The sequence below is a fragment of the Dermacentor andersoni genome, chromosome 5, assembly GCF_023375885.2.
Source record: "Dermacentor andersoni chromosome 5, qqDerAnde1_hic_scaffold, whole genome shotgun sequence".
In the NCBI taxonomy this organism is placed as follows: Eukaryota; Metazoa; Arthropoda; class Arachnida; order Ixodida; family Ixodidae; genus Dermacentor; species Dermacentor andersoni.
Genome location: NC_092818.1, coordinates 126,368,588 through 126,391,210, shown reverse-complemented (window position 1 = coordinate 126,391,210; position 22,623 = coordinate 126,368,588). Strand labels below are relative to the sequence as shown.

Below are 22,623 nucleotides of genomic sequence, written 5' to 3'. Positions count from 1 at the left end.
CATCAACATATCTGTGGGTATTAGATGCAGGTTGCTTTTTCTCTCGCACGGGAAAAACTTTAATGGGGCAAGGACCTGCGAGGTTGCCAGCCCGGGCTGAGGCCACCCGGGCATTATGTGAGGTGAGGCATAGCCTTTCCACCGCTGCCCGGGCCCGCTGGATAAACCATAGTTGGTCGTGTAGTTCCGAGCTAGTCATAGCGCTTAGCCATCGCTCCTCGAGAAGGTCCGGTTCTATGCTGTCCTCTACATATATTGATCTGATATCTGTGCATTTCCATAATATGTGTGCTATGTATGCGTGTTCGTGCTTGCAGAGCTTGCAGCTCGCGTCTCCTACTTTTTTTGTAGACAAGTGTGGGATCGCAACCTGTGAAGATGGTGTTACATCGTACCGTGGTCTGGCTTGAAGGCACATACAAATGGAGCAAGCAGGGCCGTGCTCCTTAATTGAGCTGAAAGTGACATCTAGTCCATCCGATATACAGCCCACCCAGTGGCACACGGTTCAGTGTGAATGAAGGAATTTTGATTGAAATTGAGATTCGCAGGGCATGACATGGCATTTCTCCCAAGTGCACGAAGTCCGCGAGTTTCTGCAATTTGCTTCCGAAACTGTGCCTCGTTTATCCATAGTCGTTGTTATAGCTGTGTAAAAAAAATTCAGCAGTCCTGCAGACCTGCAAGAGCGTCGCAGGGATGTTGTCCGACAGGGTCATGATGGGCGTGGGGCGGCGCATTGCGCTTGTCTGGCTCTAACCATTAGTCAAGAATATGGACAATGCAGTCTGTGCCTGTGCCATCGCACATGTCGCTGTTCGCGGACCACATGGGAACACTACGGTTCTTTGTTTTTGTGCAAGAGGCATATTATCGCCCTTTGCAAAATGATCGCCGATCACTCCGAGCATTTGGCGTCAGTGTCACACGTTTGTTTGGACGGAAGTGTAGGCATACGTTCTATTTTCCGCTGATAAAACACCGCTGCTGGAACCAACTTCCGACGGAGGGGCGGCACCTCCTGCAAGAAAAAGAATAAAGAGAGAGAGAGAGAAAGACGTTGCGGTTTCAAAGCGTGAACATCCAGTATAGAGCCTGAGAACACGCACGTTGGTTGGCATATCTGCTGAAGTTTCTCCTGTTCCGCTGCGACTTCGTTGCACTAGGCCGCCATGCTCTGTTAATTAACCACGTTTTATCATAATAACAGGACGGCTGTACAGGAACACGTACGAGGAACAGAGCGAAAGCTGTAATAACTGCAAAACGACTGAATTTGGTAACTGCAGGTGTCCGCACAGCAAACAAACAAACATCACATCCGCTGGCTTTAACTTAGTTTTCATGGTGGTCTGCAGCTGGGCGAAGGGCGTGGGTTCGATTACCTGCTGCAGCCGCTCTTTCATGAACCCGGAACTCCCGTGCGAAAACTGCCATGTCGTGAGGGCCAAGTGTTAAGAGCCGCGAGCAGTCAAAGTTGATTCTAAGCCATATCGACAATGGATAACATCCCTTACAGCCAAGCTATAGCTCTAAGACGGTGAAATCAAATCAATCAATCTATCAATCAATCCACCATGCATATAGTCTAAGTAGTCGCGCAAAATTTCGGCTTATGAGGGCGAGAAGCAATTAACAGCAACTTATAAACAAGAACCCGCTATATATATATATATATATATATATATATATATATATATATATATATATATATATATATATATTAAAGCGATGCTCTTATATCCTCTAGTTGGTCGGGATTTCTCGTGTTCGCATGCGCGATGCTCACACAAAACACAAAAACAGACAGCAGCTTAAAGCCTTGTGTTTGAGTTCGCGCGTAACAGAATTATGTTTTCTCGTATACTGGAATTACAATTTAATGCTATAATGTTTGCAGGTTGTGTGCAAATTGTACTGTACGAATTTTCTGACGCATTTTACTTTGAGAAATTCAATTAATTCAATAACGCACTTGCCCTAGGCGGAGGACCTACAAGAATGAGGATGTATGGATGGATGGATGGATGTTTGTTGTGAGCGTCCCCTTTGCAAAGGGGCGGTGGGTCGCCTCAGCAAGCTCTTGCTATTATACTACCTAATGTCCTACCTAGGGTAAAAAAAGAAAGAAAAAAAAGCCACGATGAATTCCCACAACCAAATTTTCTGACCCCCTTTGTGAACTTTGTTCTTGTACGTCTCCGTTTTTTGTTAGTCATATCATAAGAAGCCAAGAAACACTGACACCAAGGACAACATAGGGGAAATTACTTGTGCTTAATAAATGAAATGAAGAAACGATAAATTAATGGAAATTAAAGTGGATGAAAAAACAACTTGCCGCAGGTGGGAACCAAACCCACAACCTTCGCAACCTTCATTTCATTTATTAAGCACAAGTAATTTTCCCTATGTTGTCCTTGGTGTCATTGTTTGTTGGCTTCTTATGATATGACTAATAAAAATCGGGCCCCTCGGTTAACCCCCTTTCTTCTCGTTTATTACATAACGAGGGTCTCGAATCCGGCAACATTGATGCCTTCAGGTAGCAGGTGTGGGTTTACTGACCAGTTGCCTTCACAAAAAAAAAAAAAAAAAAAAAAATCCCGGTCTCGTGACGCCTGCGGCAAAAAGGACGTTCCACGTCCGCCGCCAAGGTCTGCGAGTGGTGGCGCTGGCTAACACTCCCAGGGTTCTACTAGGGCACATAAATACCCAAGAAAGTGGATGGAGAAACGGCGCCGCTGTAGCTCAATTGGTAGAGCATCGCACGCGAAATGCGAAGGTTGTGGGTTCGGTTCGGTTCCCACCTGCGGCAAGTTGTTTTTCCTTCCACTTAATTTCCATTAATTTATCGTTTCTTTATTTCATTTATTAAGCACAAGTAATTTCCCCTTTGTTGTCCTTGGTGTCAGTGTTTGTTGGCTTCTTATGACATGACTAATAAAAATCGGGCCCCTCGGCTAACACCCTTTCTTTCCGTTTTTTGTTGTTTCTTACTTCCACCAATCTTCCAATCGCCTCTTATTATTCTCTATTCCGGGCATGTTTCCTTTCCCCCTGCTCTCGATGAACCCAAGGGCTTCAAGGAGGCCAGTAGTGCCTAAATCGACTCCTGGGCAGATATATTCACATTCTAATAAAACATGCTCCATCGTTTCCCTATAGCTTTGTTGTTGTTGTTGTAGCCTGCGATGCGTGTGGCTCCTACCCACGATGGGGGATTGGCCAAGAAATGGGTGGATTATTCGAAATTATTATGGAGCATAAATTTCCTAATAGCTATTGAAATAGCATTGAATAGCGCTTAATTACCGCGCGTAATTAATTTAAAAGTAAAAACAAAAAGAAAGGAATTTAGCAGGGCATTCGTTTAGATTCCGTAAGAAATGTTCGGACAGCGAAGCATGCATCCCTGTGGCTGAATCCCAAAGTGGACGCTCCGAACGAAAGAATTGAGGGTTCTGTCAAGTCCAGGCCAATTCTTCGAAAAGGTATTTCCAACCATCTTTTTCTAACCGCAGTAAAGTGGCGACAAGATAGAAGAAAGTGGTGTATCGTCTCTTCCTCATTACAAAAAGACCAGAGCGGGGAGGGAACCAAACCCGACCTGTGTAAATAGAAATTCAGCGAGGGTACGCGGCAGCGTAATTTGGTTAGGCAGACCTCAAGCATCTTTGTGTCACAGGATTCGCTATGCCAGGGAAATGCCAGGTGCTGATACTCTGGAGAAGCAGTCAAATGTGGGTTTGATAAGGCTAATCTTATTGATCGCATCCGAAATCTTGCCGCCGTGATCTGTGCTGTCACTGGTAGAATAGGAAGAACAGGGCCGGATAGTGATGCATTTGCCAGTGAATCAGCAGTTTCATTAAAAAACAAACCTTTATGCCCTGGCACCCAAATCAAATGAACACATTGCACATGGGCTGGAACTAGTAAGTGGAATAGTTTTAGCATGGGTGACTCATTAGTAGCGGTAAGGCAAGAGCATACTGAAAGGGAGTCAGTCAGAATGGCAGCCGTTGTAATAATTGGGTCTAATTTACGTAAAGCTAGGATTACTGCTAACAACTCGGCCAGAAAAATAGGCACAAAATCAGGCAACCTTAAAGAAAAAGACCAGTCGAGTGCAGGACAAAATATTCCAATGCCAGCTTTTTCCTCGCACTGTGAGGCATCTGTTGCAATGATAACGTTTGTTTCTAGGCTGCTTAGGTGGTCTTGCAACATGGCGTTTAAGATGCCGTAAGGGAGTAGTTTCGCGTGGTTTGGGAAAATGTCATCGAACCTAATCTCTGGGTAATTTGAATGCGTATTATCAAGAAGCACCTCGCGAATTTGCACATTTAGTGGTTCAAGTAATGTTTGCACAAATATAATCTGTGGTCTATGAAACCTGGGCCAATGAATAGGAAAAAATAATTCTGGATCAGAGAGGAAAATAATTTGAAGGCGGTTTAATGGGTATTCATATAGCCTTAGGAAAGTCTGAACTGTCAGAAGGCGAAATCGGCGTATTACAGGTGCGATTCTTGCCTCCAGGTATAATACGGCATTCGAAACGTATTTCGGGAGGCCTAAGCACAGACGTAGCGCCTCTCGTTCCAACAAAACTAGCGGCCGAAGCTTGTATGCTGGATCACCTATAGCTTTACTGCAGCAAGCACATGCTTCTTCTTCCTTCTTCTATCTCGCCTTCTATCTCGCTTCGAAAAGTAATGAGCTTCCCTTTTAGTTATCGTAAATTGTTTCTTTCCTGATTTCATTTTTTCCTCTGATGTAGTTACTCATGGTAGGTTTCTTTTCCATTGCCGCCACCCATGAGAATATGTTGTGCTAACGGTACCGCCACCAAGCGGCCGCGGCCATGGCCACTCGGACAGACCTCAAACGGCAGCTGAAAAAGGGCCCTGTCTCAGTTTCCGCGAACAAATTTATGTTTTCTCGCATAGTTGAATAACAATCCGAAGCTATCATGTCTGCAGCTTGTGTGTAAGTCGTACTTAACGCATTCTTCTGACGCAATTCACATTTAAACATTCATTCAGTTCAATAATGAACTTGCGTTTGGCGGAGGGCTTGAAGTATATTATAAATGAGGATGCATGTTGTACTTTCGCCCACGTGCGCGCGTGCGTGACGTACGTCGCTTAATTCGAACCAGACGGTCTCTCTCCTGAAAACTGGCAACAGGCTAAGGAGAAGCTTGAAACCAGGATTCAGGAATGCAGCGCGTTGTCATGCCCCTTGACTGCTCGAGCGACCATTCTTCGCTCACTTCTGTTTCTTTCTCTCACGCATGTGGCGTGTGTGTCTCCTGTTCCAACCCGAACCAAGCTTATCTTGAAGAGGGTCCTCTTTCGCTTCCTCTGGAAGGGCACAACTGGCTGTGTAGCTAGGCGGGTGCTCAAGTTGCCCAGGGATAAGGGAGGACTCGGAATTCCCGACCTGGGCATCGTGGCCACTGCACTACACGTCAGGTGGACCCAGGTCGCTCTTAACTCGGATATGCTCCTAACTCAAAGCTTAACTTCCTTTTTTCTTAGCACCCGACTCTGCTTGTTTTCGCAGAGCACATTTTCCCACTGTGTGCCTCGCTCAGGTTCCCCGTCCACCATTTATGCGGCGGCTGCCAATTCTCTGGTAAGCCTCTGCAAGGTTCACCCCGGCATCGACGTAGTTTCAACTCCAATCCAAGAACTAGTCGATATCCTCACCCCAGGTCTCCCCCCGCATTGCCAAAGGTACGATCTGTCCATGCACAGGCAAAACTGGAAGCTCAGTACGGCTGGTTTCCTCGACGCTAGGCGAGCTACGTTCATGTACTGCCTGGCGCGAGGGTGCCTGCCGTTGAGTTACCGGCGCTTCACAGCCATCCCGGCTCGTGGAGTGTGCCCCTTTTGTGGCGGTCGTGAGGACTCGGTTCATATCTTTACGCAGTGTTTGCTTCCTGCAGCTCTTCTCCAAAGGATTGCTAGTCTCTTTAATCTCCCAGGCGTTACTTATGAGACAGTTCGATTTTTGCACCCTTTGCCTAATCAGGCGATCAACCTGTTCGTGCTGGTTCTCGCCGAGTGCTCATACCAAGTTTGGTTGGCACGAGGTGATGCAGTTTTCGGGGGTCGGGCGCCGGGCCTTCACGAAGTGCTTGCGAAAGCACGGAAGGAGGTGTGGTTCCATTTCAACCGGGAGCGGCACCGCTTGGGCGTGAAGAAGTTTCTCGAAGTCTGGGTTCGTCCCGCCGTGATTTTTGATGAGTCCGGTGGAAAGATATCCATTAAGTTATTATGCGTGCTCCTAAGGTTGCTCGACTCGGCCATGTGTGCCAGTCGATCTACGAGGTTTTGTTTGGCTCAGTGGAACCCAGAGCCGGAACCGGTGGTGGTACACCCTCGTGTGATCGCGCTGCCCCGCGGATGGCTTTGGTGCTCTCCATGGTTGTATGCCTTGACCTCTTTTGCGTCAAGGCAGTCCGAGGGTCACTCAGGCTTGCGTCCTGTAAGACCGACATGGCTGTTTGCATGTTGAGTGCAGTTCCTCAGTTGTGCTGTACCACAACAGCCCCCTTGTCCGGGAAGGACCGTTGGCCCGAACCAAGTCCCCCCGCCCAGTCAACCCGGGTTGAGGGGGAGCACCGGGGTCAATGTGTCTAATGATGCTGAGTTGATGAGTACATGTAAGCTCTGGGACGCGGCGCCTCCGGCTGCGAAATCCTCTTCCCATCTGACAACGGTTTGGTGGTGCTTGTGTAACGTCGTCTAACGTCGTCTAACGTCGGCAACAGCTTCACTGTACATTTACTTTCACAGGGTGGAATGGAGAGAGAGAGAGAGAGAGAGAGAGAGAGAGAAACAACTTTATTCGGTCCACTGGCGTATTCTTTTTTTCTTTAGATCGCTATCAAAGCGTGACAGGCAGCCGTGGTCAGGGGGCTTATAACGTAAAACTATCCCAATATGTTTTTATTCCAATCTTCCGTCGTCAAATTTACGTAACCTCCGACGCAAGAACCTGAAGTCTTATTTGAACCATCCTGTAAAATGCTCTCCTCGCTTATAGCAGGTCACTTTTGTTTGCTTTGACCTAATTGACAGTTTTTTCTGATCTAATTGGCTGACAATAGGCGATGAGTACGCAGAAGTGGAGAGTGTTTTGGTGGGGCCCAGCTCGCGCAGCGAAAGTAGACAACCAGATGAAGAGGGCGGTGCCGGCATCTGGGATGGGCCCGCTTCCCATTCCTTAATTAGCTTGCGGTCACCGGGCTAAAATCGCGTCGGAAGAAAAAAATACGGATTAACTTTTTTAATGCATATTAATGTGCGTACACAATACTTTGACGTTGTGAGTCCTCGCGGTTTTGTGACTTCGCGTGACAGAAAGGTGAAGTGGGCGCAACCCGAAAACATTTAGCGAATAGCGGAGGGATAATGGGAAAAAATATGGGGAATCAGAATTGATAATTTTAGAGCGCAGCTCTTTGGCGTCCGTTCCTGGGTTTCGCGTCGTCGTCGGCGTTGTCGTCGGCCTCGTAACCAGCTCCGCCCCCCTTTCATCCCCCCAGCGCTAGCAGCGACCGACTGATACCGCTGGATGCCGCTGACGCCGCTAGAGAGTCAAGATAACGTGACTGCATAGAACACCGTCGCCGCCATGCAGAAAGAGGAGGAAAGGGTCCCCCCCCCCTGTTCTTGTGTGGCGGATAGGGTGCTCTTCAGTTGCCGACGCGCCGGTTATTTCACGTAGGCCCCGGCACGTCGACGAATACGTGACCACCTTCCCACGGCTAGACCTGGTTCTTAGCGCTGCGGAAGCGAGGGTATCATATTGTTTGTGTCGGCATCGGCGGCGTTGTCCCTGAAACCAACTCCGCAGCTGGGGTTGACTCACTATCGGCGTCAGCGGCATCAGTCAGTCACTGCTATCTCTTCCCTCCTCCCTTTATCGTGTTGTCCGCTTGCTGCGCGCGCTTCTGCCCCCATCGTTTGCCGCTGGGTGTACACGCCGCCCCCCTCCCCCCTCTTCCTGCGAGTCTCCGGTTGTCAAAGCGCCGGCTCGAACTTAATTCCTTTCTTCGCTCCTCCTGAAACAGCTTATTTGCTGCGCTCAAATTTCGCATTAGGAAGTAACGTAATCGTCGGTAATTTTTTTGTTTTGTTCCATCTAATCATGCATAGTGTGCACACATCATACCATATAGTGAGTTTTCACGGTTTTCGTGGAATTACCTGACAGACAGGCAAAGTGGGGGCAAGCCGAAGAACGTTGGACCACTAGTGGAAGGCTGATTGCAGAAATGGAATAGAAATGGTTTGGAATTGATTTACGTGATAGCGCCCCAGGAATCGAAGTCCCAATTTTGTGCTCGACAAAGGCACACTGTAGTCGCTCAGCCTCCGAGTCGGGCGAAGAGGAGACTGCATATCTTAAATGGGCCTCATTTTTCATGAGTCCTTGACGTATATGTCCTGTCAATCAGTTTGTCGATTGTCACACCCAGAAACTTGCGACTTGACACGTACCGAATGGGAGAGCGTGCAACCTTTAACGTGTAGCGCGAGACCTCTCGTGGACGCCCCATATTCGAATACTAAAAGAAAAACTCAGAGCCCTAGCTTCCACTCTAGAAGAAGCGTGACTAGCAAAGCTGTATATGTGGGCCCCTTAATGGCGTATTGCACTTCCGCCGTGGGTCGGCCTGGTATTGCACCATCTTCGGGATCGGTCCACGTATGGGGAGTGCTTAACGCCTGCCTCACCTCCGCCGCGGGTCGGCCCGGCTTTGCACTACCTTCGGAATCGGCCCAGGTAGGAGGAGTGCTTAACGCCTGCTTCATCTCCGTCGCGGGTCGGCCCGGCATCGCACTATCTTCGGGATTTTGTGTCTACCCACGGACACGATCCTGGGGGAACTAGTCCTTAACAGCTTCGCTGTAAAAATTGGGCCATAAGCGAGCATCTTCCGTATGCTATCAAGCAACACTGGCGGCTGCTCTGTAAGTTCTCTGCTAAGAATGTATGCGGCTCTTTGTGAAGGTCCCTTACGATACAGCCTTCCTGCGCTACAGGGCATTTCCCAAACCTACGTAAAAGCACTTACATTTGCGCAAGCAAAAATCCTGAGGGTGTGCCACAGCCTACCGGAAAACACAAGTGTAAGAACCCTTGCAGAAAGCAGACGCCTATCGGCTTCAGTGCTTCTGCAGCAGGAGTTTCTTCGAGTACACATGCACTTTGCCGCCAGATTGCCCAGTCATCCGCTTGCTTCAGACAGCGGTCCTATGGTGCGAAGCTTGCTCCCGCTTATTTATCAAGGCCCTTCTATGCCGACGGAACCGCCATGGAAAATTCCTTCGTGGTCCATTGTCACTTTCGTGTCTGGGTTCAAGAGCAAGAGAAATACTCCCGGTCTAGCGCTGACATATTTTGCTTTAGAGCATATTAACACCAGTTACAAAGTTCACCGTCATAGTTACACTCACGGATCCGTTACGTCTACATCATCTGTCATTAGTGTGTGGATTGCGTCTGCGAGTGTTACCATCTCTGCCACTGTCAGTCACCCCGCTTCAACTACAGGCACTGAACTAGCTGCACTGTGGACCGCTTTGATTTAGATCACCGAACAGAAATATGAGACATCAAGAGCGGCCCTGCGGTCCCTGAAGTCGCCACGCATGCAGGAACAACTCGTAATGGACATCAGACGCCTGTGCAATAAAGCCTGCGAACTGCGTCACAGCATTGTGCTGCAGTGGTTACTAGCCCACCGCTGAATACAAGGCAACGTCCAGGCTGACCATGCTACTAATGCTGGACGCGACACTTCGAGAGAAATGGTCCAGATACCTTTCTCGAAAAAAGACGCGGCAACACTCGCATCTGCGCATGCTTGGCGTCTCCAGCGATCCCTCTGTACAGATGCCGGCTACCAGTACGGACCCCTATACAAAATAGATCCATCATGCGACTTTTACATGTCGCAAGGCCTCAACAGGCAAGACCAAGCATCTCACCGCATAAGACTCAAGGTGGCCTACATAAACTACATCAGATATAAGATTCAGCTCACGGACTCGCCAATGTGCTCTAAATGTAGCGTCCCTGGAGATTTGCAACATGTTCTGTGCGACTGCTACCGCTACGCGTCAGAGAGAGAGTGTGTGTCTCTGAAGGCGCCACTGCACCTTCAACGGGACTCGAGCTTGGCACTACCGCACATTTTCGGCCCATGGCAAAGCAGCACCTGTGCGTTGTGCGCCATGCAAGCGCTGCTGATGTTCTTGCGGATCACGAGCCTGAACGAAACTTCGTGTGTATCAATATGTGTGCGTGTGAGTGACTGTATGTGCTGTTAGGTGTTTATCACTGCATATATCATAATCAACACTCAGGACCTGGAGTAGCATGTCAGGTGCACATCCAGGCTAACATCTCCAGCATATCATTAAAGCTTGTTTCTCTCATGTCAATCATATTTTTGTAGGTACTGCGGTCGCACCACCAAGCATGTTGTTAAGAATGAGTCAACTCACTTCTCTTGGCTGTCGCTGAGCGGCCGCGTTTGCCTGCTCCGGCGAGGTAGGCGAGCGAAGCGTCCAGAGCGTAAGCCAGCACGCACCAGGCGAAGCCAGCCACCGCCACCAGCTGGAAGGTGGAAGCACCGCCCAACCACTCGAAGCCAGCACCACCCACCATGCCACCTAGCGCAGTTCCTGCCCATGCGTCGCCAAGGGAGGGAAGGAAAGATTAAATGCTTTATTTTCAAGCGGCTTTCAAGAGAGATTGCAGCTCGACAAAACAGGCATGCCCTTCGAGATCGGGCTGCAAGACAACGCGCGCTGCCGGATCTCGGAGGGCATGTTACAGGGATTATGGCACGGCGAAAAACCGATGGAAACGCTGCTCCGTTAACATGAAGTCGACGGGAGAGAGTTCATTCAGAAATTGGGCTGACTCAAGGCGATCCGACTGCGTTTATTTGCATTTTGCCAGACAGGTCGAACGAACCAGTAGTCAACCCCTTCACGTGGCCTAATCCAAGCCTCTCCCTTGACCCTACCCGCTGGTGATTAAGTTCAGCGACCGAATTGCGAACCAACGAGCCGACTGGCTCCGACTTCACGTCGCGTTCACACAAACGTAGCAATGGATCACTGAGATTTAAAAAAAGAACATGTGTTCACCGAAAGCCGCCGTTGATAGCTTTTACGTTGTATTTTTCCTTCTACCACTTACATGTTTAGTTGTGTAGTATAGTTCCTGACAAATCAGCTCGTCCAGTACTTTTAAGGCGAAAGCCTTAAATGCCTCATCAGACGGTGGCATTGAAAACGCGGCGCGCGATACAGAAAGTAATCTGAGCTCGCGTCACGCAGACACGCGCTCGTGCCACTGCTCTCCCGTTCGTCGTCGTCGTCTTCTACAGCTGGCTCCGATGCCGCGCATCATGCCAAAAAAATTTAAGGTTAATTAAGATAGAGTTAATTCAGGCACCCGAACCGACGAACTTCGGGGGGAGTCGAACCCACTAACTCTTCGTATTAAGGGGAATTCAGGCACAGGTAATCATGATAGAGTTAAGGCACTCGAACCCGCGGCCCTTGGTGCGAGTCACACCTTCGACCTTTGGTTGGAGTCGAACCCATGACCTTCGGTGTTAATTAGGGCGAGTTAGTTAAGACACAGTTCATTAAGGTAGCGTCATTTAAGGCGCTCGAACCCCCGACCTTTGCTAGGAGAAAGCAAGTAATAAGAAGTAAGAACGCATTCAAATTAGTATGTCAAACAATTTAATGAATATCTCTAGAGCGCACAGCATTTCGCCTTCACCCTCTTTGGCGTATGCTAAAGTGACTGACAATTTTTCAAACGATGGATATGAGGTGATACAGCTCATTGCACAAACTGTGGGTCCAAACCAGAGTGTCTATGTTGAATACGTGTTATGTCACCACGATTTCTGAGGAGAAGTGCGGACAAGAGACATTATCAACTACCCACTACGAAGAAGGTTTCGGTAAATGATCGTCTAACCTCCCGAATAAATAATTAACGCTTCAATATCCCAGCAAATGTCCTTTTTACCTTAGCCCATTGAAATCATGTGAGCTGAATAAATACAGTGAGCTGATCGAGTACAGGCTTTGAAAAATTTGAGTGCTTTTGTGTGGTGTCTGTGCACTTAATTAAAGAGCAATACGTTCTGACTACTGCATTAGGCGACATCAAATCCCTGTCCCATATTTAACTCAATTTGCGACATTTGTCATACTTTGCGATGGAGTAGGTTTGCTCAGCTTGCGACTATCCGTGTGAACGTATTCCACTACAAGCTACGAGAATCAGGGTGTGGAGGTGTACACCACAGAGAAAAAAAAACACTTAAAGGCTAGACGGCCACTGCTGGCAACCGCCGGTTGGTCTTTCTTTTTTTGTCATAACGTGTACATGCTTTGTCTCCAAATGGTTTGCCTTCTATCGCAACACGATGTTAAGTGCACTACTCTCCTGCGTTCGACAGAAACACTCTGAGAGAATGTAATGATGATAGCCTAAAGCTTAGGAAACAAAGAACAAGAAAGACGTCTTGTGAAAGATACCGTCTCCCCAATGTCATTCACATTTTTAATCCACGGTGTCGATGACCTGACCCCTAAGCAGCAGTCCTATGTATAGATTTACTCGCTGCTTTTAGATTTTATTCGTCTGAGTCAAGATAAATCCATTGATCCGCGAATTGTTCCATTACCTTCGGCTTTACTGCACAGATATCTTGCCTATTTTTGACGAGGTAGCAGAAGCAGATTCCGGCTTCAACTTTAATTTGGTGCATGCGTGAAAGGCAGTTTGGAGCGAGCATTACGGCGAAGTAAAACTGGTGTTTAGTATGGCTCATGAACCTGACCTAGTATGTTGGTCATGAACAACTGAGGACGCGTCTTCACAAATGATACAGTTCAGCCGTTTTCTTGAAATCGTATACCGTGTTATTACAGGCTTCCTCACCTTTGAAATGAAATACTAACTAGCCCGTACCCAAACCCTGCTTCCTCACCAAGTTGCTTTGCATTTTGAACAGAATTTGAGATTATCGTCGGAATGAGGAAGAACACAGACCACTTAAGGATAGGCTCGGAAGTAGAGTAACTGCGTCGTAATTGCTCATATTAAGAATGGTTAAAAATATAAACTTTGAAACCCAGCAAGCCGCCTGGTCAGCTGTGACTTTCTCACACCCCTCTTACCGATGCCTTCGAAGAAGCCCATCACGAGTCCCATGGTTGTGGCCTCGGTTCCGGGTGGCGCCACTTCTTCGGCGTAAGAAGGAATCGCCGTGAAGAAGGCTCCCAGTGCCAGTCCGAGCAGTAGCTCCACGAAAAGGGTCACCCAAGGGTTAATGATAATTGAGTACAGTGCGAAGGAGACCGCCATCGAGACAAGAGCGGCACGTAGAATGAGCACGTGTCCCGTCTTGCCAATGGCCCAACCTGCGCACACAAATACCGGAAGTTCGGCGAAGCTCCGCACTGCTACAGACGCACCCATCAGCGCTGAGGAGGCGCCGAGGTTGTCCAGGTACCAGAAGTGGTACTGCCACACGATGCCCACAAACACTCCCCCGATAGTGGCGTCCAGGAGGAGAAACCACACCCGGCTGTCCTTGTAGACAAGCCGGGACACATCCTTGGCAATGTTTTCAGTGCTCTTGCTTTTCCTGATGTCGCAGATGCAGACGCACACGGCATCAACTAACATCAGCGCGGCAGCCAAGTAGAAGCCTGCCGAATAGTCTGTGGGCGACGAGGCGCCGCCGATCCCCTTGAGGCCATCGATGAGGTATCCGCTTCCGGCCGCGAATATGCCCCATCCCACTGTACCCCACAGCCTGTGCAAGCCGAATCGACTTTTGGAGTCAACGCCCTCGCTTTCCAGGAGCTCGAAGCAGCCGGTGTCCGTCAGAGAGTTCGCGCAGCCGATGGCCGCGTAGTTGACCGTCACGAAGATGCAGTACAGCCAGAACAGCGCCGTCGCGAGGACAGACCCCGACGCAGGTTGTGGACCGCGGTCCGTCAAAGGACAAAAAACGGTACAAGCTCCGGAGACATTTTCAAGTTCTCTGGGAGGGAAGCTTAACGTTATGTTTGCTTCGCTGACGTTTCCGTGCACTCGTACGCTTTGGGACTGCACGCTGTTTACAGATTGATTACCTTCATGGACGCAGGTCAAGTTACAAGAGAGGTCTAGTAGAGCTGGCGGTGTCAAATTTAGCTCGGGCAGGTATATTACACGAGATCTAGTCGTAATGTCCTCGGGTGTGACAGATATTGACAGGTTGTGAGTGGAACCTTCGCCTTCTGTCACCCTTTCAGCGACGGCCGGTAGGAAGTTTATCGCAGCGAACGTTGTCAAGACGCAGAGAAGGAAGGAGAGGATGACGACCTTGATCTGCTTCGAGTGGTCGACGATAGCGCCGAAGATGGGTTTTGAAGCCGCCGAGAAGAAGGGTGCCACGGTGTAGATAAGGCCCACTTCGACGGCAGACACTCCGCGGTCCTTGATCAGGACGCCGATAAAGGGCAGGAAGCCAGAAAGGGCTGCGTAATGCAGAAAAGAGCGTGGTGAGCAAACAAGCTCCGCTCTTATTTGAGCGGATTTCATAACATGGGATCTGCGCTTGTAATTTCCGCTATGCGACCTCTCGTCAGCGTTGTTCTCATACTCAGCTTCACATTTATCAACAAAATGCTTTTCTGTGGGGCATGCAGATAATGCAAAAAAGTGGGTAAAGCCGAGTGAATGTTGACAAAGCTGAGACCGGACGGTATGGGAGCTCTGGATATGTGCCTCTGGAAAGTGCCTCGAGCGGCCAGTCGCGCGGCAATTTTGTTTGCGTTCGTGGGCGCCTTTGACGCTCGGAAAAAAAAAAACAATTTTATGTAGCACGTATTGAGCTACAGAGAACTTCACCGGGAGTTTTTCATATTGCTAAACGATTTTCTTATTTATAATTTTCACCTAATTATAATATTTGAGAAGTTGATGAATATATTAAGACTAATTATGTAATTAGGCGGAATGAAAGAATTATCTGAGTATCTTTAAGCGATGGCAAACAACATCACCTTAGTCCTGTCCACAGCTACGTGGAACTTGCATATCTTTAAGTCTTGATGCATGATAGTTGGGACACGCTGTATACATGCATACCGAGCCTTGAACTGCTCTGATTAGAGTTCTTATTATATTTAAACACACGCTGTTTAAGGCTTGCACCATTATCTGCACAAAGTGTGCGGGGTCCCGGAATAGTTTCTTCTAAGAGAGAATTTACCTTCGTCCTGTAGCAATCACTTGAATGTCGTCCGCATGCGTGAGACATTAGCGGAACCACATTTCCTTGTAGAGCCAAACAACACAAGACAATATGGTAAATGAAGATTAGAATTACGACCACCAACTCGCCCAAACTATCAGGCTATTCATGTAGCAGACCCGCTCCGAGGAAGATGGGCTAATCGGAAAAACTGCGAAGCGTAGCTTTTTAAAGCGAAGCTTTCTTTGCCTCTTCATTCGACTTTCCCACTGCTGCTGCTGATGCTATTAGCTGTTGTGGCCACTACTGTCGCGCACACCACGTCGGGGGGTGATTCAGAGCGTGTATATAGATGACAGGCGCGAGTAAGAGAGGAAAGGCGACGGGAGAAAATTGTTTTCACCCCACCGCGTTGAATGTGCACAATGCCCTTTGGCGCTCCCTGGCCGTCGCCACTTTAGCCGCTTGGCAGCTGTAATTATCAGTGATTCTCCTCAGAAGCATTGCAGAAACTGCAACGCTTCCCTTTCTACTAACGTGCGAGTCCGAACGGTGGTGACGGTCCGGAGGAGAGAGAGAGAGATTCTTGATTGGGGAGGAGACGCAGATAGAACTGTAGAGAGGAGAAGAAGGAGAGGGAGGATAAGAGGCTGTTCTCATACAAGAGAGGGGGGGGGGGAGGTGACCTGAGAAGGCAAGGAAACCCCACAACTATACGACAACGGTTGCGGGGAAACAGGATAAACTCAAGTTCAAGGTACGGTAGAGTACGTTGCTGCTGTTTCTGAAAAATAAACGCCGTGCAAATATGTCAAGCAGGCAACTTATGCAGGGCGCGCAGAAGCAGAGTCGCATTAATTAAAGCGCACTGCAGGGTCCAGGAGACACTACGAAAGCGGTCGACCGTCAAATCAACACTTCTGTGCCTACTGCGTTAGCTTTGCGGCTATGACATTCCTAGAGGTCGTGGATTTGACCCCAATCGCGGCAGCCGCATTTCGACGGGGGCGAAATTGAAAGCGCACGTGCACTAAGATTTTGGGACGCGTTAAAGAACATCGCGGTGTCATAATTAGTCCGCAGTCCGCCACTACCGCGTGCCTCATAATCCGAGTGGGGTTTGGGCACGTACCAGCCCTATGATCCAATTCATGTTTAATGCTTCTGCCACAATGCGATGTGCAATGTCAGGCAATGACAACGTTCAACCCTCTCAGAGGTTATAAAATATGGCGCCCAACAACGCCTCAACCAAACATCTCTTTCTGTGTGTTCTGTGTACTACGCAGACCAGCAGCAGTGGTGCACGCAAGGTAACGTTTAACATCAACCCACCGCTCTCGTGTTAGCCTAAACGTTGAAGAAATTAAGCTTTGACCGTCAGTATCACCGCTAATTATCGTCAATCAAAGTATCCAGCACGGAAAGGTTCGCTTACATCGATTTCCACAATGCGTGGGATCTGCCTAATTTTTTTCTAATGCTGACTGTTCAAGAACGTTTTCAAAAGTGATTTCTTGCCGAAGCGACTTCACATCAAATCATCTTATCATCCTTTATTAATCGAACAATTTAACTTGGGCAACTAACGACACATGTGACACCAATGGTGCATAACAGAATTTTGTTTCACAGCAGGCGCACGTGTTGCAAATCGGGGCTGCTGTCTGGCACATGACTCGTCGCGACCTTGTTTACAACTGCGCTTTTCATTTGTATTTCTGTCTTGTGCGGAGCCACGTGTCTCATTTCATTTCACGCCGTATTGTAGTTGTCGAGCACGGCCAGATAGCAGCACTAAAGAAGCAGCGTGAGGTACGGGGCCAATAAGTAGAATACCAAGAATTCAGCGGCCCCTTCAAGCATTTCATGGCATCCGGCGACGTATACTACGTTGCATACAGGCCTGCACATGTTCAAGGTTCAAGAGCACATTGTGCTTAGAGTTCAAGGTGCATGTATGGGTGACAGTTCTCACAAGGAAGTGACCGAATAATGATGTGAGCTTCTCGTTTTAAGCAGAGTGGTGGCTCTGGCCACCGAACTCCTTCTTGGTAAAGTGTCACACAACTTTCGCTTTGCAGTGAATGTTTTCTTTAGTTGTTGCTTTCTGGAACTTGTATTCTATAAACGATGTAATTCGCACCTCATCTTACGCTCTGTATTCTAACTTCGTGTTGTTAACTATATTCCCGTTTGAATTTATGTGAACTCAACACCTGCACAGATGTGTCGAGCAAGCCGGCACTTAAGTGCTGAGTCACTCATTTCAGATCGAATGTGTGGCAATAAATAAATAAAGAAAAAAACAATATTCTTTCGCATGTATTCGACAAACAGTGCCAACGACATCTCAACATGTGCGTGCGAAGCATTACTGCCTTGACAATAGCGAGACGTACTACAATGCCTGCCGCGAAGCGGTTAAAGCGAACATACTATATAGAAGCAGCTGCCGGGGCACTTACCGCCGTAGTAGAAGAAGTAGTGCGCCTTCATTGGCAGCTCCCTCAGGTTAATATTTGCCATCGTGCGAAACTTCGTGGCTTCTGCTGCTCGCGAGTCTTGTGTTTCTGGCTGTTGGTTGCGCTCCCTGACCGAAGTAACTTCTCTGTTTCGTTTTTTCTTATTTTCTCACGACGTACACCAAGGTGCAGTCATTTCACGTTCTGATCTTCGCAAAGGAGTTGTGCGCAATCACCTTGGTTGTCGTTAAAGGTTGCCACGAACCACGGGGTGGGGAAGCCCAGATAAAACGGCCGTCACAGGTCGAAGAGCCCGGCTGACGCTCCATACCAGAGGGGAAAAAAAAAAAAAAACGAGACATACAGAAGCAGTTGTCGAAACGTATAGTTGAGTCGGATTCAGTCGTCCTTTCCTCGCTTACTTCGAGCTGTACCATCTCCTCTTTTGGGCATCTTGGTGGTGTCGTTGAGCTTATCGTTTGGCCAACCTCCTTGGTGCATAGGCTGCTGATGCTGCTTCTGCCGCTGTTATAGCTTCTCCTCCCGGAGTGCGTTCCGTTATCTGTCAAGACCGCCGCCGCCTGGGCATGCTTCGTGCTCTCTTCGTCTTTTGCTGTTCGCGCTCTCCGAGTTATTTCTTTTGCGAGACACGGGGTCTCCTCTCTTTCGCCCTCTGCTTGCGTCCCGAAGAAAGATCCTTCGTTGCCAGGCGAGCTCCCGCAGCGTTTAGTGCCGTCCGAGAGTACCGGGCCCATCGGGCTCGTTTACCGAGAGGAACGCGTCGCGCTTCGCAAGCTTTCCTTTTTTTCTCTCGCGCGTGCCGAACAGCTGACGGCGGCGCACTTGCGCAGTCGCGGAAGTTCCCGAGCAGCAACAGCACAACATCCTGCCGTTACTGTCGTAAGCGCGTCCGTAGCAACGAACCCGCACCTCCTGCCAGCTACGTGCAAACGCAGGCGCGGCTTAGCGCCTCGGCCGAGAGCTTGCGCTTGTGCATTGAACGCATTTGTGGGGCGTGCGCTTGGCCCTGTCAACACACGGCGATGGATTATTTTGGAGTTCGTGAAGCGAGAAAAAGTGGTAGTGGTGTCATTTGTACGATGTCAAGAGGGCAGGCACGTATCCAGGGCGGGTAAGAGGGTGCCCGTGCTCCATCCTCCTCCGAAATTAAGCGACATAACCCCCTCGCCCCGCCCCCGCCACCACTCTTCACACACGTTCCTAATGCGCCGCCAAAGCAATCCTGAGACTTGACAGCTATTCGGCGGTTAACGTTGTGCTGCCTTTTTAATTCTATTTGGGTGGCGGTAGTTATCGGCATATCCTGGGATGTGAAGGCCAGTTTCGTCATCGAGTCGGTGCCCACGCAGTTAACTCGAGATGCGTTCAGTTGTCACCATCTATTGCAACGGTCACGCGCATCGCTGTTGCTTCATAAGTTCAACCTTTTTTGTTTAGACTGATCCAGGGACCAGGTAAGGGATTTAGTTCGTAGTGAGCTGGTCTGTATGCGGCCGGAGAAAGCGCCAGTTGCTTTTAACTTCTCCTTTTGCTTCATTATTTCCTCGAGTGACGGCTCGCCGCGAGGCTGACAGATCCTCGGAACCATATACCTGTGATATGGGTTAGATAAGGCAGAAAATAAAATAATGCGAAACAGCGTCAATCATCAAACCCTGCAATAACCGTTAAACCCATAAGCTATATGAATGCTACTCGTTACCAACGTTGCCCGTTACCTCGTCTGGTTTTATCCGATTGGTACAGCACTTTTCGTGCAATATTGGCAAATGGAAACAAAAGTAGCAAGAAGCTGTGAAAAATAAGCGATATCTTAAGGGAGAGAGCCGAGGCGACCGCCAAACAGGAAGAAAAAGCAAAAATTATCAAATTTACCTGTTGTTTGTGAAAATATTCATGGATAAATTTTTTTTTAATGAAAGGAAGTGGAGAATGATTCCGTGCGTTTTGAATGAAGTTTATACAGTTATCAGTCGAGCCGCCCAAAGTAGGCACTTCTCTGCTGTACTTATGTGGTTGTTTTTCTAATCTTTCGCGGTGGCGCAGTACATCTAGAAGCGCAGCGTCTTGTGCTCTACAGGGTTGTACGGGACTGGCAGCTACGCTTCGTTACACAACTTCCTGAATAACAATAGGAGTCGGCTCTGGCACTTGCTAGAGCAGTAAACGAGGGACGCAAAAGAAGTTTGATTGTTCCGCAAATATATATAATTCTCTATACTCTTTCCAGAACTAATTCAAAAACTGGTCGTAGAAACCTTTATTTTACACTTTCGCTTGTTTACTTGTTCTTGGCAGTGTCCTTCCTGCGTTTCTTTCCTGCGCGATTCCATTTGATGTTGTTCCTTGTTTGTCAAGTAAAAGAGGGGTGTATCTCACAGGCGTACCTGTGAGATATACACACCTGATTTCATTTCTCTTTTGCGGGTTTACCCTGCGTTATGGCGAACGGTGGGCATTTTTCACGTTTGTACTAGTAAAGGTAGCCCCCACGCCTCATTTGCATAGAAAAGTTATCTTGCGGTCGGGACCGAACCCATGACCTCGAGTTCAGCATCTCAGCGCCGTAGCCACTGGGCTGCCACTGCGGTTAGGATCCTGCATCGACCCCACCATCGGGCATGTAGTAATCATATTTTTCTGTAGAGGCCCATAATAAGGCGAGTCAGGAATCTGCCTACAGGAAAAGAGAGAGAGTTTGAGATAACTTCATTTTGATGGGGCACGGAGAGGCGTGGATCCCCGTTATGGGTAGAGCCTTCAGTCCAAGGCCCCAGCGGCGGTGGCAGCACTTACATCTCTGTCGACCAGCTTCAGCTGATCCTCCAATGCCGAGCTGGTCAGCACTATCTCCGACCGCTCGTGCGTTGTGTTTCGGTTGGAGGAGTTATTAGTGATTTTATGTCAGACCCATATGGTATGGTATAGGGTAGCTCGCTTTGTACAGAAAGGACAACGGGGTGATAAAGGGTAGTGCACATCGCATGGAGCAGTGTGAGATGAGGATAGGTGTTGGTCTGGAGTAGCCTCCAGGCCGTGGCTTCAGCTTTGGTGAAGGAGGGGTGCGGTGGCGGTATCGTTCTTCTCGAAAGGCGGTTGTGCTGGAGTATTTCGCAGTAAGTGTGTAGTGCCTGTGAACTGGGGTATTCTGGCGTCTCTTGCAGTGCCCGGTCGCAGTGACCTCGGGCTATCGTGTGTGCACGACGGTTTCCGCTGACGGCTTCGTGTCCCGGTGTCCAAATTATCGTGGTGTGGGGAATTTTGTTGAGGCGGTGGAAAATATCCCATAGTACTTTTTGTAGATGGCTGTTCGCGTAGGCTCGACATGCTGACTGAGAATCTGTAAGAATATACATTTCCTAATTCTGTCTCGATGTCGAGATGGCGATGGCAATGGTGGCCTCTTCTGTTTCGGTGACGTTTTGCGTACGAACGGAGGCGAATACCAGTTCCCCCTGTCTGCGTCCTGCCACGCTGATTACAATGCCCTCCCTATTCGGGCACTTGGCCGCACCTGTCCAGCGAGCAGTGGAGAGAGTGCCGTCCTCTTTCTGTTGCTTTGGCTCGTGCTTTTCTCCTGCCCAAGTGATATTCCAGGTGCATGTTACGTGGAATAGAGGCCACGGTTATTTTCTTAGTACTTGTTGACTCTTGGTTGTCGCTACGGGGTATTGCAATCTTCGAAGAGTTATGCCTGTTCTAGTGAGTTTGAGGCATGTGATTTGGGCATGACGGAGCGCTTCAATGAGTTCGTCTAAGGTGTTGCGGATGCCCTGGGATAGAAGTTCCTTTCCAGTGCTGGGTCGAGAGCCCGGGTCGAAATCCAATCATTGTGGTGGGAAACAAATTATTCTGCTCAATGTGCTTTGGAGCCGGGCGTGCACCACCCTCCCGAAAAGTTTTTCCATATAAGACGTGAGCGAGATGGGTTGCAGAATTCCGATGGGTGGAGTCTTTCCCGGTTTGGGGGTGGTTATGTTCTTGGCCTCCTTCTATTACGGCGGGACGTGGCCTCGCGACCTGCACTGGTCGTTAAATAGCGTAGTAACCCGATCTAGAATCTCGTCGCCAAGGTTCCTAATCATTGCGTTGGTTACGCGGTCCGATCCCGGGGCCGAGTTTCGCTTGGTCGCCTGCGCCGCTGCGTAAACTTCCTGCAGCGTTATCGGAGCGTCGAGTTCGGACCCGTGTTCGAACTACGGACTCGGGACCCGTGTATAATAGAGGCAAGTTGGGATGTCCGCGCTGCCTATGTAGCGGTATTTGAGTGCTTATAGCAATTCTCCGTCTGTCCCAGGGAAGGAATCTGCAATGTATTGAAGACTTCTGCTCATGGCTGATTTTGTATTGTCTGGTTCCAGCACGCTCCTGAGTATCGTCCAAGTCTGGGTGGTACCCAGGGTGCCTCTGAGGGATCCGAAAAACTGTACCGAACCATACGCGGCAAGTTTTGCCGCGTACTCGTTTGCCTGTTCCGACACAAAGGCCTGTAGAGCCGTCGGTTGAGGCGCTGCCTCTGCCATCTTTTTGGCATGCTTTGTTGGCTCTCCCAGATGTAAGCAGGTGCGGATCGACCGCCGGCGCCTCCATCGGGCGTCTAATCTTTTTCGAGTTTGCCTCGTGCGAGTCGCGAATCGAGTCTGCCCATCCTTTGAAATCGTCCGGCGGGTGCTCCGGGAGCGAGCGCGTGCGGAAAGCTGTCCAATCCGTCAGTACTACGTCGCCGTCGATTACTCGGCGAACGTTCAGTGATTCTACTGGAACTCTAATAATGTTGTGATCACTGCTCAGACTTTCGTTTAGGTTCGTCCAAGTCGCGCG

The 22,623-nt window shown here is 49.0% G+C and overlaps 1 protein-coding gene across 2 annotated transcripts; it reads right to left on the bottom strand.

Moving 5' to 3' along the window:
- Positions 1–18,567, bottom strand: LOC126531117 (major facilitator superfamily domain-containing protein 6-like). 2 transcript variants are annotated; one of them, XM_050178519.3, is made up of 4 exons: positions 17,785–18,553; positions 13,248–14,597; positions 10,536–10,715; positions 1–1,021 (listed from the first exon to the last, which is right to left on the bottom strand). In XM_050178519.3, exons 1-4 carry the CDS (start codon positions 17,843–17,845, stop codon positions 924–926), a joined length of 1,689 nt encoding a protein of 562 aa, XP_050034476.1. In that variant the 5' UTR covers positions 17,846–18,553; the 3' UTR covers positions 1–923. The 2 variants fall into 2 exon arrangements, with proteins under 2 accessions (XP_050034476.1, XP_054926947.1); XM_055070972.2 differs by lacking the exon at positions 10,536–10,715 and having other exon boundaries at positions 17,785–18,567.
- Positions 18,568–22,623: the final 4,056 nt, after the last annotated feature.